The sequence below is a fragment of the Leptodactylus fuscus genome, chromosome 2 (genome assembly GCF_031893055.1).
Source record: "Leptodactylus fuscus isolate aLepFus1 chromosome 2, aLepFus1.hap2, whole genome shotgun sequence".
In the NCBI taxonomy this organism is placed as follows: domain Eukaryota; kingdom Metazoa; phylum Chordata; class Amphibia; order Anura; family Leptodactylidae; genus Leptodactylus; species Leptodactylus fuscus.
In genome coordinates this window covers 205,627,944-205,643,633 of record NC_134266.1, presented here as the reverse complement: position 1 = coordinate 205,643,633, position 15,690 = coordinate 205,627,944, and the positions used below count along the sequence as shown (strand labels likewise).

Sequence of the window (15,690 nt, the reverse complement as noted above, 5' to 3'; positions counted from 1 at the left end):
ACAGCTGGAGTGCTGAAGGTCGCTGACCTCTGAAGTAGTGGATTACACTTACATAGAATATCTATCTCTTTCCACACTTAGCTCTTTCTACGGCACTCGTGTAGGGCTTTGTTATCAGTCACAGCTGTACATATTTGAGACGAAAATCTCTGTGCTACATCTTCACACAGGAATTCAGCCATCGCTGCGTGTAAATGTAAGGTCATCTCCGTCACACAAATAACATTACAAACAATGGCAAATAATATTGAGTTTCCCTTAACCATCATGGCGTCAGTTGTTGCACACAACCTTTGTCGCTGTCTGCGACGTCAGAGGCTTGGCGCTGATTGGCTGATGGCTACGGGGTCATACACAGCTTATTGGCTGGCCGAGTCCTGTCAACCTTTGTTGTAGGTTTCGTCACAAACAAGCGCCGTGCGCGGCCAGATGAGGTGTCACCGTCACCGGACTTCTGTTAATTAATGAAAAGAGTACTTGGCTGAGACGTGCCCGACTGTTGTGACCCGTACACAAGATGGCAGAAGTGGCGAGTGTTTCCCTGTGCCAGGAGGAAGGCTGGTAAGCTGCGGCCTTACACCGGAGAACCATGCAGCCATGCTGTGCCGGTATTTGTATCTGGGGAGGGAGCTCACTATAATATGTAATCACACAGGTCACGGCTGTATATGGGGTTAGCAGTAGACTTTATTAATGGCCTTGTTCCCTGTGTGTAATATGTGCTGATGGAGGTGCCTTATATTAAAGGGGTACTCTAACTCTATGTTATTTCATAGTGGTGCTGAGGGGGATTATATACATAAAAAACAACTTTACTCCGCTCTCTTGTGTTCCCAGTAGTGACAGCTCCTGCCTTAAGTTTACAGGCACCAAAACTATTTGTATCAGGTAACCGCTGCAACCAATCAGAGGCCTGAACGGTCGCCTCTTCACCAATGGCACATCACCGCAGTCACGTGCTGTTTGTGAAGAGGTCATCTGACAAACAAGATGTCACTGGTGACCTGTATACCGAAGACCGGAGCTCCCACTGCTGGTAACAGAGGCCTGGAGAGAAGAACTAGTTTATGTTCATGGGCCCCGCAGCAGCACTGTCAAATAATGCAGCAGAGTGTTGGACGACTCCTTTAACTACTCATTCTTTACTATTGATGTGACTAGATACATAAGCAGGTAGCAGTGGTGTAAGTCATGTTCAGTTGTAATCCTGCCCTTCCTTAGACTTGTATAAATGGTGGACATGTTCATTCCCTGCACTTGCAGCTGGAGCCTATGTGTATCAGCCAGACCCTAGTGCTGATCATGCAGGTACGGTCCCAGTGCCCACACTATTTCTGTAACATATGTATCATGGAGCACAAACTCACCCTCACTCATGTATTATGGCGAACCTTTCACCAACTCCAGTCCTTAGCATCTGTTAATAGCTCCTTCTCCACTGATTCTGGCACAAATGGATTTTTTTTCTAGCCCCATCCCTGTTTTTGAGCATGGTATGCTATGATAGGCTCTGTATTATCAGGTGGGCAATCTCAGGCAGGAGCAGGCAAGGGGTTGTGATTCTGAGCTCCAATTAGAGGTGCCTGCTCCTGACTGACACTGTTCTCCTAAACCTAAATAGTATATGAGGCTTCGAAACCAAATAAAATAACATTAGCGGTTCCTGAATAGTCTTTTTAAAGGCTATTCACGCATATGTGGGGCTCATACAGCATAATTTTGCTGATAGAGCCTCTTTAACCTGCTGAGCTCTACAGTAGCAACACAGTACATGAGATTTCATCATATCTCAACCATGGCTTTCAAAGTTTACAAAGGTTGAAAGCTGTGGGAGACCTGTACTTATTTATGAAGTTCTTCTTGAGAAAAACCAAGCTGAGTTTGGGTGTTTTTGCCACAGCAGTTTCCAGGAAGAGACCTTGCTAAAATTTCACTGATGGAAGTTGCTTTTTTTTTTTTTTTTTTAAATTGTCCAGTTAGGGGGCATTCACATGGAGTAAAGTGGCGCTGATTCTGCCACGATAACTCGCGGCAGAATCAGCGCTGATAAAAATACTTTAATGGGTTCCGTCTTCCATGTGGTACACATTGAAATCAATGGGAGGCTTTTTAACACGTTGATTTCAATGTGTTCCACATGGAAGACAGAACCCATTGAAGTCAATGGGAGTCTTTTTATCAGTGCTGATTCTGCCGCGAGTTATCGTGGCAGAATCAGCGACACTTTACTCCTTGTGAATGCCCCCTTAGATTCATTCTAAAAAAAACTAGAAAAGACTTGTGGTATAGGTGAATAGTAAACTTAATTTCAGTAACCAGTGCCAGGTAGCCTCTTCCACCTGTATATACGAAGGATGTAGATGAACTGGAGGTGGTGCAAGGGTGGGTGACCAAGGTAATTAAGGGGTTGGGTGGATTAGAGTATAAAGAAAGGTTATCAAATTTGGGGATGTTCTGCTTAGAAAAAAGACTGCTTATACTGAAGCCTGGGAAGAATATGCAAATCTGTCTCCCAAGATGTAAACCGGGAGACAGTGCCTCTGTTATGCTGCCCTCTATGGGAAGCACCCTGAACATCATGCTCGACTTTCCCAGAAGTCTTTACTGCATAATGCGGGGTTATAACCAAATCAGTTTCTTAGCTACGGACGGCACCGTTTCATACTGAAGCCTGTAACGGAAAAAGGAATGAAAGGTTTTACCGTATTTGTAGCTGTGGTGAGACTATAGAACTCTCTTCCACAAGTTGTGTTTCTTCATCCAGCCTTATCTACTTTGCCGCTATATTACTAACTGTATCACATTGTTGGGTCTGATTCCCAGCATCCCAAATGATCAGCTTATGGAAGGGGCTGTGGCACCACCAGAAGTGGCAAAGCTGTATCTTATGGCTGTATGATTAATCGAATGATTTTGTTCAGGTTGGTTATTACAATATTTGCAAGTTTTGTTCGGGTCGAACATGTCCAAGTTGGAACTGATATTATACTTCAATGTCTTCAGAACGTGGAGTATAATAAGCAGAGACCCCAGGGATGTGATTTAAAAAAAAAATCAAAAAAACTGTTACTTACCTCTCCTGTTCTTTAGCGCTTCTGCCTGATGTCAGGGATTGCGGAGGCCTGTGACACTTCATGACCCATGTGGCCGCTAAGGCCCAATCACAGCCCTTGCGGTTCCTGGAAGTGCCAAAGAGAACAGGGAGCCTCACTGGATCCCTGGAAAGGTGTGTAACAGTTTTTTTTTTTTTTTGCTCAACTACCTGGGCCTACGCTTATTATATTTTGGTGTCTGAAGAGCCCCCAGAGTATAATAGCAGTTTGGGTTTGGCCGTATTCAGTCCGAACAAAACTGTGGGCTGCCCAACATGTACTTGTATTATATAAGGGAAGTCAGCTAAATAATTGTCTTTAATCGTAATTGAGGTAAAATGCCCAATTAAATTGGACTAATGCATAATCATCCAGGCCTACTTTATATGCAGTGCACTTCAGTACCATTTCAAGCCACTGCACGATGGATGGAACGTTGCTGTTTTTGGTGTTCTCACAGCCCCTTCCATCAGCTGATCAGTGAGGATGCTGGGAGTTGGACCCCCACATTTTAATACTGATGACCTTTCTGAATGATAAATCATTAATATAAAAGTACTGGAAACCTCTTTAATAAAATATCTAGTTTATTGATAAGTGATGGCTAGCCTGTCTTATCTGATTCCTCAAAAGTAACGCTATCACAGATTGCTGGAAAGGTTTATGCTGGTTAAGGTGTTACTACGCTCAATCCATTATACAGTGAGTAGCTGGGGAAAAGATGATACCACTATTTATTGGAAACGAGTCTAGCTGGTGACGGCAGTGGGATGCTGGGAGCAGTGTTATACTAGGGTACATATGTTGTATTACATATACAAGCTACCTACACACTGTTGTTAAGCAAGTAGTCTTTTTCATGGCAATGGTATTCCCTTTGATGTCTTTCAGCATGATAATGTGCCCAGCCATCGGTGCTGTGGAAATCAGGCAGATCCAGTTTTGAATATGTTTTTGGGAGTCAGTGTCACAAAAAAATTCAACTCGGTCTCCAAATTAAAATAATTAGCGTATAAATGCATTTTTTGTTGCTGTGTTGTTAGCCTATCTATCTTCCTTTTAATAGAAAACAACATTTCTGTCTGTACTTGAAATCTGCAATTTGTAAAGTGCTGCGAAGTATGTTGGTGCTATATAAATAAAATGTATTCTTCTTCTGCTGGGGTTTTACTTTGCAAAAGAACAATGTCACTCAAGCAATGGACAGTTAGCGTCTATTATCTGTAGCAGAGGGTAAAGCCCTTTTGAGTGGATTTAAATAAATATAAAACACTGATTTTCATGGAAATGGAGCTGATATGCAAAATAAGGAAGATATTTTTCGAAAGTGTAGAAACAGCCCTACAAGGAACAGTCATTAGTTTGATGCCATCTTTTTTCTTTTTTTTTGCTGATAGACTTCCTTTAAAGAGGACCAATTCTAGTTCTTGACATTTGCTAAAAGGTGCTGCTCCACTCATTCCAGTGTAGATGGAATTTTCTCTCTAGTCTCCACTGTTCCTGAGCAACAAGTGCAGTTAATTTTGGTGCGTGATATACTATTTAAGGCTAAGGCACATTGCGGAAACACATCTTTTGTTGCTTCAAATTTTGCTGCGGTTTTTTAACTCAAAGCCAAGAATGGCTTCAAAATGAATGGGAAATGTATAGGAATTACTTATGTTTCTCTCTTCTGCTCAATCCACTCCTGGCTTTGGCTCAAAAAAAAAAATGCAGCTAAATCTGCAACCAAAAAAGCTGCATTTCTGCAACGTGGGGCCTCTGCCTAAAGGGGTTTTCCTGGCATTTTTTTTTAAAAATGGTCTGTTAGTGCTATAAATGTATTATTAGGTGTACCCAAATACTTTTAGCAGTGTTTTGAGTGGTTTCATGGTTTCTCTGGGACCTCCTGGTATCTTCTGCATTTGTTTACGAGGTGTAGCTTCTTGTTCTTTCATCCTACAACTACTATGATGCATTGCTCTTCATTCACACTACCTTCACCTCTCTCACTCCTCACACCCACTCCCTGTTTCCTTAGCTAGCCCGCCCACTACTAGCCCTTTCTAACTAAGTCTACTCACCCCTTCCAACCCCATCATACTTACCTGGCTTGTTGCCCAGATCCTCTGGGAACAGTAGATCACATCTTTCTTCAGGGTGGCTCCTCCTCTTGCTATCTTTGAGCGCCTATGCAATAGAGCCAGATTTCCCCAGAAGGAGTGATGTTCTGTGCCCAGGAGATGCGGACAGAATATGATGGGGTGGGTGGCGGGTTAGTATTGGTGACATTCCATTTTCAGAAATGGGTAAACTGAACGTCACCCGAAAAACTGAAAATGTGCCTGGGGTGGTCAGATGACCAGTAATAAGGGTAAATATACATTTTTTTTTTTTTTTTTTTTTTTTTTTTTTTTTTTTGATGAAGTGAGCAAGTTAGAAGTTAGGCGGGGGGAGGGTGTTTAGCTTAGTTTAGAAATATGACTTTATTCTGGACAACCACTTTATGCTCTGTAGTGTCAGGTTGGAGGGCGGGGGGGTGGGGGGTGGTGGTGATTCAGAGCTCCAATCAGAGGTAGTCAGTGTAAGAGCTTAGAATCACATCCTTTTGTCTGCTCCTGCCGACATCGCTCTCCTGACAGAGCTCACCGAACAACCCTTGACACAATAGCAAAAAAAAAAAAATTAAATGGGAGTTACACTTCTATTATTTGAGATGATAATATTTAGTTATTAGTAGTCTATATGTGATGCTTAGTTTGTAGCAGATTGACTTTTATAGGAATTCCTGACTGCTTCGACCACCACCAATCCTAAGAAAAGAGGGTCCTACATCTCTCTGCATGGATACATTGATGAATTTCCTTGTCTGTTACCTTCCTTTTATCTCTTTGGAACTTCTGCAGACTGAGTCTATAGTGGATAGGGAATAAGTGTCATTGGACAACCCTTTTAAGGAGAACCTGTTGATAAGTACGAAGTGCTAAATTACATACATCATTTGATTGCTGAAGTGCCTGTCAACAATTTGTATGTATTTTTCCCCCCAAAATCTATCTACTTATTTAGAACATATGGCCCCCTGTAGTTTGTATGTAAATTTGCTCTTGCTCTTCAAGTAGGTGGTAACCTCTTGTTCTCTTAGAGAAATTAAAGGAGTTAATTTAAATATTATTTTCCAGGGCCATATCTTTTATAGGGGTGTAGGGATTTAAAAAATAAAAATAAAACTTTGTTCAGACCAATTGCTTCGGGGCTCAGCGCCAGGCAAATGAACTCTGCCATTTAGCAATTTAGCATTTGGTACTGGGTGACAGCTCCTCTTAAATTAAATTGCATGCTAAACATTACCTAGTGACTCCCTCATATATTATTATTAAGATCAGGTTTTGTCTATTACGTTGTCTAATATACACTGAATTGATATATTTCTGGCTCCTTGATTGTGACTGCCTGGCCATATCCAGACATTTGTCTTTGCTGTAGTAACCACTGTTACTATCTCATTGATTATGTAGTTTTTGCTCTTTATTACTTATAATAATAATAATGCGCTGTTTTAGTGCCTCAAAAATAGCAAAATAGACTTTGTAGGTTTTCTTGTGCTGTATATACTATAACTCTAGAACACATTGGATTGGCCTATGTTAAAGTAAATGGACCAAAATTTACTTTTGCATAAACGGCCAGCATCTTCCTAATTTTGTAAACCTATTGTCACATACCGTATAAAATTTATACTTTCTCTTTATATCTTCATTGTGCAAACAGGGTGATCCAGCTACTCAGCAGATATGGCCTCCATTTCTCACTGGGACGCTACACTACCAAAAAGTTCTCAGTTTCTTGTCATGGTTTTTGGCACCTCCTTGTGCTATGTTGTGCTCTTTATCTGATTTTTTTTTTTTTTTTTTCCCCCCCATTGGGGTCTCAAGTAACTTATCAGCACATGCTTGGCTGTAGCTGTATACACAGTCAAGCAGCGGCTACTGTAAGCGGGACTGTAATGATATTGGATGAATTCTGTTCAATACGACCTGTAAAACCCTTTATGCACTGGCTCACTAATATATAAAAACATATTTGGGCGGCGATGCCTTGGCATGTTAGTTTTATGGCATGAGTTATACTAAAGCCCCATGCAAGGGGCCGCAGCAAAAGAAAAAAAAAAAGCGCTACAGGAGAAAATGCGGCGGCAGCATTTTTTTTTTTCCGCATGTCTTTTCACAGAAAGTCCGCAGAGGTTTTTTTCTGTGGACTTTCTGCTTCTATTATACCTATATGGAAACTTCCAGTGTTTTTGTAGGTATAATTGACATGCTGCGATTTCTAAAACCGGTAAGGTTTTGGAAATCACATCATTTTTGCTGTACATATTTTTCTGTAATGTGTGGCTGGGATTCGCTAGAATCCCATCCAGTTTGCAGTGACCGTAAAATGTCATGGAGTTTCAGCAGCATTTACGTCACATTGGGCCCTGGCCTCATACATGAAATCTATGCCAATTCCTGATTGCCATATATTTCCTGTGATAGAAAACCGCAGCACATGCTCTGTTAAAGAAGACCTTTTACCTTCTGGGGCACATGTGGTTTTATACACCACTAGAAAGCTGACAGTGCGCTAAATTCAGCGCACTATCTGCTTTCCTGTTCTGTGCCCCTGATGACGAGCTATCGGTGCCGGTGCCATAGCTCTTCACTGTCAGAAGGTGTTTCTGACAGTCAGTCAGTAACGCTCTTCCTCACAGTAGCGTCTACAGCACTGTACTGTGAGAGCGGGGAAGAAGGCCTCCCTCCCCTCCTGATAGTGTTTAGCGTCATGGCTGGGCGGTACGGAACACCCCCTCTCACAGTTCAGCGCAATAGACGATGCTGTGTGGAAGGGCTTTCCTGACTGACTGTCAGAAACACCTTCTGACAGTGAAGAGCTGCGGTACCGACACCGATAGCTCTTCACCGGGGCACAGAATGGGAAAGTTGATAGTGCACTGAATTCAGCGCACTGTCGGCTTTCAAGCGGTTTATTAAACCGCATGTGCCCCAGGTGGTGAAAGGTCCTCTTTAAAAATGCTCAGTTTTGTAGAGAATTTATTCACATGGTTTAAGGACAAACATAGTGTTAGGTGTCCCAAAGAATGCTGCATATAGCGGCTGCTTGAAAATGACAGTAGAAGTCCAAGCTTCATGCACAGTGCTACTTATAGTTGTCTGACGTGTAGTATCAACAGAGGTGTTGCATATAGCGGCTCAAAGATCATGAGGATTATTCCACATATCTGTTGTGGTTCCACAGTACTTGTTCCATAATATGTTAAATATGACATTTCAATCTGTGTTGGTGAAGAAGGGAGCCATGTGGCATAGATTTCCAGTCTGGTGCATAGGCATATGCTGGACCTATTTAGAGTAGAGATGAGTGAATAGTATTCGATCGAATACCTTCCTTTGCATAGTTATTGGTGTACTTGGTTGAATACCACGCGGGAAAAATTTGAATCCCCTCCCACCTTCCCTGGCCCTTTTTTTTTACAACAATAACTATATAGGGGAGGTATTCGATTGAATATACTCGCTCATCTCTAATTTGGAGGCCAGAAGATCTTGATAAATCAGACGTACCTTGTGGGTGCCATTATTAAGGCTGATGTATGAAACACCAGTCTTAATAAATGTGCTCCCATGAATCTCATTGTGCATGCTCATATGAGAAGAAAGCAACCACTGGAAACCGCCAGTGAAGTCCCCTGATTCCAAGGACTACTATGAGGTCCAGTGTCTGAACTATATCCATCCAGATAGCTCTGTTCTCTGTATAGTGGCTGCTCTGAGTTACTGCAGCTCCGCTGCCATGTTGAAACCCCTTTAAAGGGGCTCTATCAGCAAAATCATGCTGATAGAGCCCCACATATGCGTGCATAGCCTTTAAAAAGGCTATTCAGGCACTGTAAAAGTTAAATTAAACTACCCCGCCGTTTTAAAATAATAACTTAAAAAAGAATGTGATCTACTTACTGAAGGTGCACCCTGGGCGGGCATTCAGGGTGCGCCATCTTCTTCTTCCCCGCCTCTTCTTCCTCTGACGTCTTCGGGTCCCGTCCTCCTCCGGCGCTTGCTCGCGGACACTGACAAAAAAAAAATAGCCCGGGCGCATGCGCAGTAGCACGCGGCTTCTACTACGGCTACTGCGCATGCGCCCGGGCTATTTTTTTTTTTATCAGTGTCCGCGAGGACGGGACCCGAAGACGTCAGAGGAAGAAGAGACGGGGAAGAAGAAGATGGCGCACCCTGAATGCCCGCCCAGGGTGCACCTTCAGTAAGTAGAGCACATTCTTTATTAGGTTATTATTTTAAAACGGCGGGGTAGTTTAATTTAACTTTTACAGTGCCTGAATAGCCTTTTTAAAGGCTATACACGCATATGTGGGGCTCTATCAGCATGATTTTGCTGATAGAGCCCCTTTAAGATTGTCAGAATACCTCTATAATATTGTTTATAAAGAGGAGGGACCACTTATCTTTTCTTATAACCCTGTGTTGTTTTCTCTTTTATTTCCCCAAGAATATTTATGAATAAATTGGCAAGTGGATCTTGTCTGTCAGGGGAGTATTCCTACATATTCTGGTACTGCCCAGAACACAAATGAATTGTCAAGACTGAGTGAAAATAAATCTGCATGTGATCTACATACGGTACATGTCAATAGAAGCAAAATAGCTAAAGTGTAAAGATGGCGTCACACATAGCGGCTGCCACAACCCCAAACTTAACCAGTTAACCAATTGGTTTGCCAATTGAATTGACTTGGGACTGTAGACAAATGAATGTGTTTTGTTTTTTTTTTTGTTTTTTTTTGTTTTTTTTGCATTTCATAAATCTACAATCTTTAAGTAAAGTTTAAATAATAAACTGAAACCTGAAACTTTTTTTCTTGATCTTTCCATCTTTAATAAAAAGAAAGAAATAAAACACACAAAACTTTCTACACACAGTTTGTCACTTTTTAGCACTTGTAGGCCTGTAATGACAGGCTTCGTATTCTGCTTTGTGCAGCACATCGTGTTCTGTGCGCTCCATTCACCATCTTTCCATATGCGTTCCCTGCTATTAATTCTACGCTCTTACTCGTCAGATGTCTTGACAGTTCATTTTGCCGTCTTTGTCCACTTGATTTTGCTATCACACTTTCCACCTTTAAGATATTGTTCTCTCTGTCAGTCACTGTGCTGTGTCACTCAGTTTTTTTTCCCCCACTTGGCTATATTTTGTACATGACAATCACACAATTGTTTGCTGCAGAAAAAGAAAAAAAAAAAAAGTGTATACCCCACTTGTAAAAGGTTTGAGAAAGCTGGTGTGAAAAGTCTATGCAGGTCCCAGTCAATTGTTTACTGTATCCCGGATGCTCTTGTGGCCTATTGTGTAGCAAGCCTGCAAAATAAACTCGAAAATAACATTTTAACACTCCATAAAATACATGGCTTTGAGGAGAGAAAATACTGCAGAGAGCAATTGGAAGAGCGGGAATGGAAATAATTGTCAATGTCACAGAGACCTGGTTTGCATAGCTGTTAACAGCACAGAACAGCAAGGCTTTCTGGGACCATTCAATTATCAATTCCCTCTTTTCAGATTCGCATCACTTTCTGCACTCGTGTTAAGCATTTGAACAAATGTACATGCGGTGTGAATAAAACAGCAGGGCCGTCTCTCTTTGAAGGCATCAGTGCTCTAATCCTTGTGGAGAGCGACACTGGGATGGAGAATGCCTCCTCTCCTGGTGTTATCAATGAGCCTCTAACACAGACCTTTATACTCCTTGCTTTTGAGCTGTAAGAAAAGGAAACATTAATTCAGGGACGGTCAGGGGTACTATATATTTTGCTTCTGGTTAATGGAATTTCTCTGGAATTAGTTAAGATGTCTATATAGCCTGACAGGTCTTTTTTATGTGTGTTATATATTATTATGAAATGAAATTTACTTCACGGTTGATAGGAAAAAGCATAAAACAAAGTTCGTATGATCAGTTACATGTAGCTGAGACTTTAGGCCCGGTTCTCATCTGTGTTCGGGGAGTCCGCTTAGGCCCCCCCTTCCCAAACAGAAACACCTCTGCAGAAAAAAAGCGGTTACCTTATGGAAATCGGTGGACTGCATAGACTATATGGGCTCCGTGTGGTTTCCCTTCGGTTTCTGCATGAAAAATGTGGAGAGAAAAGTGCTGCTTGCAGGATTCGTCTTGCTGCATATTTCATGCGGATAGGGGAATGGAATGGCCCATACGTACATGTGAACCCCAGGCCTTAAAGAGGACCTTTCACCATTTTGTCCACAGGCAGTTCTATATACTGCTGGAAAGCTGACAGTGCGCTGAATTCAGCGCACTGTCAGCTTTCCGGCAGTATATAGAACTGCCTGTGGGCAAAATGGTGAAAGGTCCTCTTTAACAAAGTTCTGCTAAAAGAGCATTCATCCTAGGTGTCTGGTCTCCTTAGAGGGGTTGTCTGGTTTCAGCAAATAATGTTATTTGTAAAACGTAAATGTAAAATAAAACGAAAATGTAAAATATAATGAAATTGTAAAATATTCATTTTTTCCATTATACTATCTATATCAGTTCATCAGTTTTAATAGTTGAAACTGGACAAGCTTTTAACTCCTGCTTCCTTTCACATATAAATGTATGCTAAGCTTGGCCACAAATATGCGAGTTTTCAGGGGACAGCAGGGATACAAGTGGCTGTACATCAGGTATCTGGATACTAAATGAGACCATCAATAACCTTTTGTGTTGCAAATAAGCACGATTCCCAGTGGCAAGACTCTTATCACAAATCACAAAAATACAAGTAACAGTTCTAAAAGTAGTATTCGGAAAATTTCTTTTATAAGAAAATATTTGAATTACTTTTGTGGCTATTAAAATTCTACAGTAGTATTTATATTGGATATAAGGTATTCTATGCTCTTGAAGCTTTATTGAATTTATTATTTTTTATCTTGGATAGAAATTCTTAACCCATACTTCTCATTTTTCTTAGCCAAGAAGGCAAATTACTTCCTGATAGTTTTCATTGGGAAGGGGTCTTGTGTATTGTAATAGATCAGATCATGATGTGCATCAGGCAAGACCTAATAACCAGTCAGTTTTTATATCTTGAACTGTAATCATCAAAGCCATAACCTGCTTCTATGTAGTAGTAGTGATTGGGAAGTGTATGTGTGTGTATGTGTGTGTGTGTGTATGTGTATATATATATATATATATATATATATATATATATATATATATATATATATATTTATTAGTATATTCACACACACGGTGGCTCACTGGTTAGCACTTATTTACTTTGCAGCGCAGTGGACTGGGTCCAAATGTGGCCAGGAGCAAAATCTGCTTGACACTTTTAGGGGGCATTCACACAGAGTAAAGTGGCACTGATTCTGCCACAATAACTCGTGGCAGAATCAGTGCTGATAAAAAGACTCCCATTGACTTCAATGGTTTCGTCTTCCTCGTGGTACACATTGAATGGAAGGCTTTTTAACACAATGGGAGGCTTTTTAACACATCGATTTCAATGTGTTCCACGCGGAAGATGGAACCCATTGAAGTCAATGGGAGTCTTTTTTATCAGCACTGATTCTTCCACGAGTTATTGTGGCAGAATCAGCGCCACTTTACTCTGTGTGAATGCCCCCTTATGTTCTCCCCATGTTTGCATGGGTTGCTTCCGGATACTCAGTTCAACATCCACTGTTCAACTGTGCTAGGTACAAACATGGCTACTGCAGTGCTTTAGGACAATAAAAGTACAAAACAGATTTATTCTTTCAGTTTGTTAAACTCTGGGCAATCAGATTACTAGTGCTTTGCTAGTGCCACTATGAGAAAACAAAAAATGGTCAAACTTAAGGGAGGTGAACTATGCCAAGATTTATATTTAGGTGAAACTAAGTTAAAACACCCCTAAGTTTGTGTATTTTATACCGTTTTTTGGAACTATGCAAGTGTGAAATCTGTGAAATTTTAGGTGTTTTTTTACTTTCAAGTGTAAGAAAAGTTAAGAGGAGAAGTCCCATGGGGGAAATGTTACAGTCTGAGGTGATTAATACCCTTTTAACAAATCCGGATCTGTATAAGCTTCTGCAATTATTATTAAAAGAACATTGACTTTTTAACTACAAGAAGGAGAAATAAAGATACTGAAATAAAGCCTAATCTCTAAGTAGAGACCCAGACAACATTGACACAAAGTCCTGCAGATTAATTAAAAACTGCTTGGTCAATTTTATTTAATTTGTATTATTACCTGCATCAATCACACGGCTCATTTGTGCAGTATTATGTACGGAGCTGCCCCCAGGCAAAGCGCTTAAGGATGTCATATTATCATCCACAAATGTTTTATATGCAGCCTGTTTGCTAATAACATGATTCAATTTCTTCTGAACCGTATAATAGCTTGGATGGATTTTATATTTGCAGATATCATTCATGGCTGTGGGTAGTGGTGGTCATTTTGGATACAGGAGAGAAGCCTTATATATGAGTGATTGTTAAGAAGTACTAGAAAATGGCTTCTTCATTTGATTCCGCATGATACAAAACTGAAGACTGAGATTAACAAAATAACTTGGCCGTCACAGTTGGTATTGTGGGTTTCCAGCAGATTTGACGTGGAGTACGTGAAGTACTTTCCTGTCCGCATGTTCCCTGCGGAGATCTGGCGGCAAGCACACGAACCCAGTTATAGCTTATGGGGATCTGTGTGCTTTCACTTCACACCACTTACAAGTGCGTCCCCCGAACAGACTTTCCCCAAATGGATTATCGACGCAGATGTGAACGAGGCCTTACATCTTTAAAAAAAAAAAAAAAAAAAAAAGTTGGACAATATATACAATATGTAGGCCAAGTGGTAGACCTGAATAACCTCACCATGTCCTCAAGTGTATGCAGGCATGCCCACCACCGTTTGAGGTTTTATAAAATCTCACTCGGTATCATTGGACTCTACATCTGCACAAATAATCCAGACTTTAGCTGCAGTTCCTATGGAAGAGATTATTCCATTCACACATTTGCCTAGAAGGACATGTCACACCTATGTGTGGGCGGCTTCGATTGATCTGACAAGGCTCTTTGACTGGAGAAACAAATGCTTTATGCAATATTTCTTGTTTTCCAGGCTTTCGTGTTTGCTTCAGACATTTTATGTAATAGTTTATAACATAATTTGAATGCGAGATATAAAAGGCAAGGCTCTAGTCTTGGGAACCTGTCACCATGAAAATAAAATCTGCATGTTTTGACCACTTTGATATATAATTTTCTAGGAAAAGGCTGGGTTCACACCAGCGTCTGGACTCCATTATCAGGTTTCTGTCTTCTGCATGCAGAAGACAGAAACCTGTAATGCAGAGTCCGGCCGTGAGCGCCGGTGAGCATTTTGTACTCTTCGCGGCGAAACCGTTTTTTTTTAAAACCGGACACAGAGTACTGCATGTCCGACTCTGTGTCCGGTTTAAAAAAAAACGGTTTAGCCGCTGAGAGCATAAAACGCTCACCGGCGCTCATGGCCGGACACTTTTCAAACCCATTCAAATGATTGGGTTTGGAAAGATGCCAGCAGGTTTCCATCTCCTGTTCTGTTTTGTGCAGGAAACTGCAACCTGCAGAGCGGAGTCCCGGGCGCAGATGTGAACGAGCCCTTAGTGTAACTTGTCATACACTCATTTATATCTTCTCCAGCTATGCTTGACCGTCATCTAGTCATGGGGGTGGTCCTTCCGAGCCACAAAACAGGCTAGTATTCACTATGGCTTCCTGAGTGGCTGAACCCGCAGCAATAAGTGACATGAAAGATACTTTACACTGCAGGTTTAGTTTAGTTAGTTTTTTTTTTTCTTTCCCCTGTGTTTTATGCATAGGATTTTTTAAAATCCCATACCTTACTCCGTTCCCGTATATATCTCCGCGGGTAGGCTGTGTGGTAAATCCACTGTGAACCTGCCTATGTATCCTCGGCCTAAGGACTTCTATTTCACGTTCCACCTTGACCTGCTTCATGCGCTATGATAATATGTAAGTTATATTTACAATTTGTGAAAAAGCTCCTGATACAGTATAAGGAAGATAAAAAAGTAGCTGAAAATCTTTTATGCTGTCCTATTGAATGAACTGGCTTTGCTGGTCCGTATTATTTTTCCTACACCTGTCATATAAGTGAACAGCCTCTGACATACCGCCTGGATGTGAGGCACTTCAGGTAAACAGCTCTCCACAGTGTCTTTTCTGCTGTAAGCTAAGCTCTCAGGTGGCACAGAGAAGTGACAAAAATTATTATTTTTTATTTCTCCTGACTAGTAAGAAGTATAATTAAAGCTGAACTGAGCAGTCCTATATGTGCAGAATATTTACAGTACAAGACAGTTATTTTTTTCCCATGTTACAATCTATAGTCATAGTATTATTATTAATATATATATATATATATTTTTTTTTTAAAGAAGTTTTCATTCTGGCCACTGAGCCTTATAATATGATGACACTTCTTGTACTGTAGAGATCACTTTTTCAAGAGTTATATCATTATGGTCACAGAAGGGA

General features: G+C 40.9%; 1 protein-coding gene across 1 annotated transcript in view; it reads left to right on the top strand.

The window, feature by feature from the left end:
- The first annotated feature begins 391 nt into the window (after window positions 1-391).
- Window positions 392-15,690, top strand: part of TDRD3 (tudor domain containing 3) — a 224,731-nt gene continuing 209,432 nt past the window's right edge. The window contains exon 1 of the mRNA XM_075265433.1: window positions 392-561. Coding sequence (XP_075121534.1) covers window positions 518-561 — 44 coding nt within the window. The 5' untranslated portion in view covers window positions 392-517. The remainder of the gene's footprint in view (window positions 562-15,690) is intronic.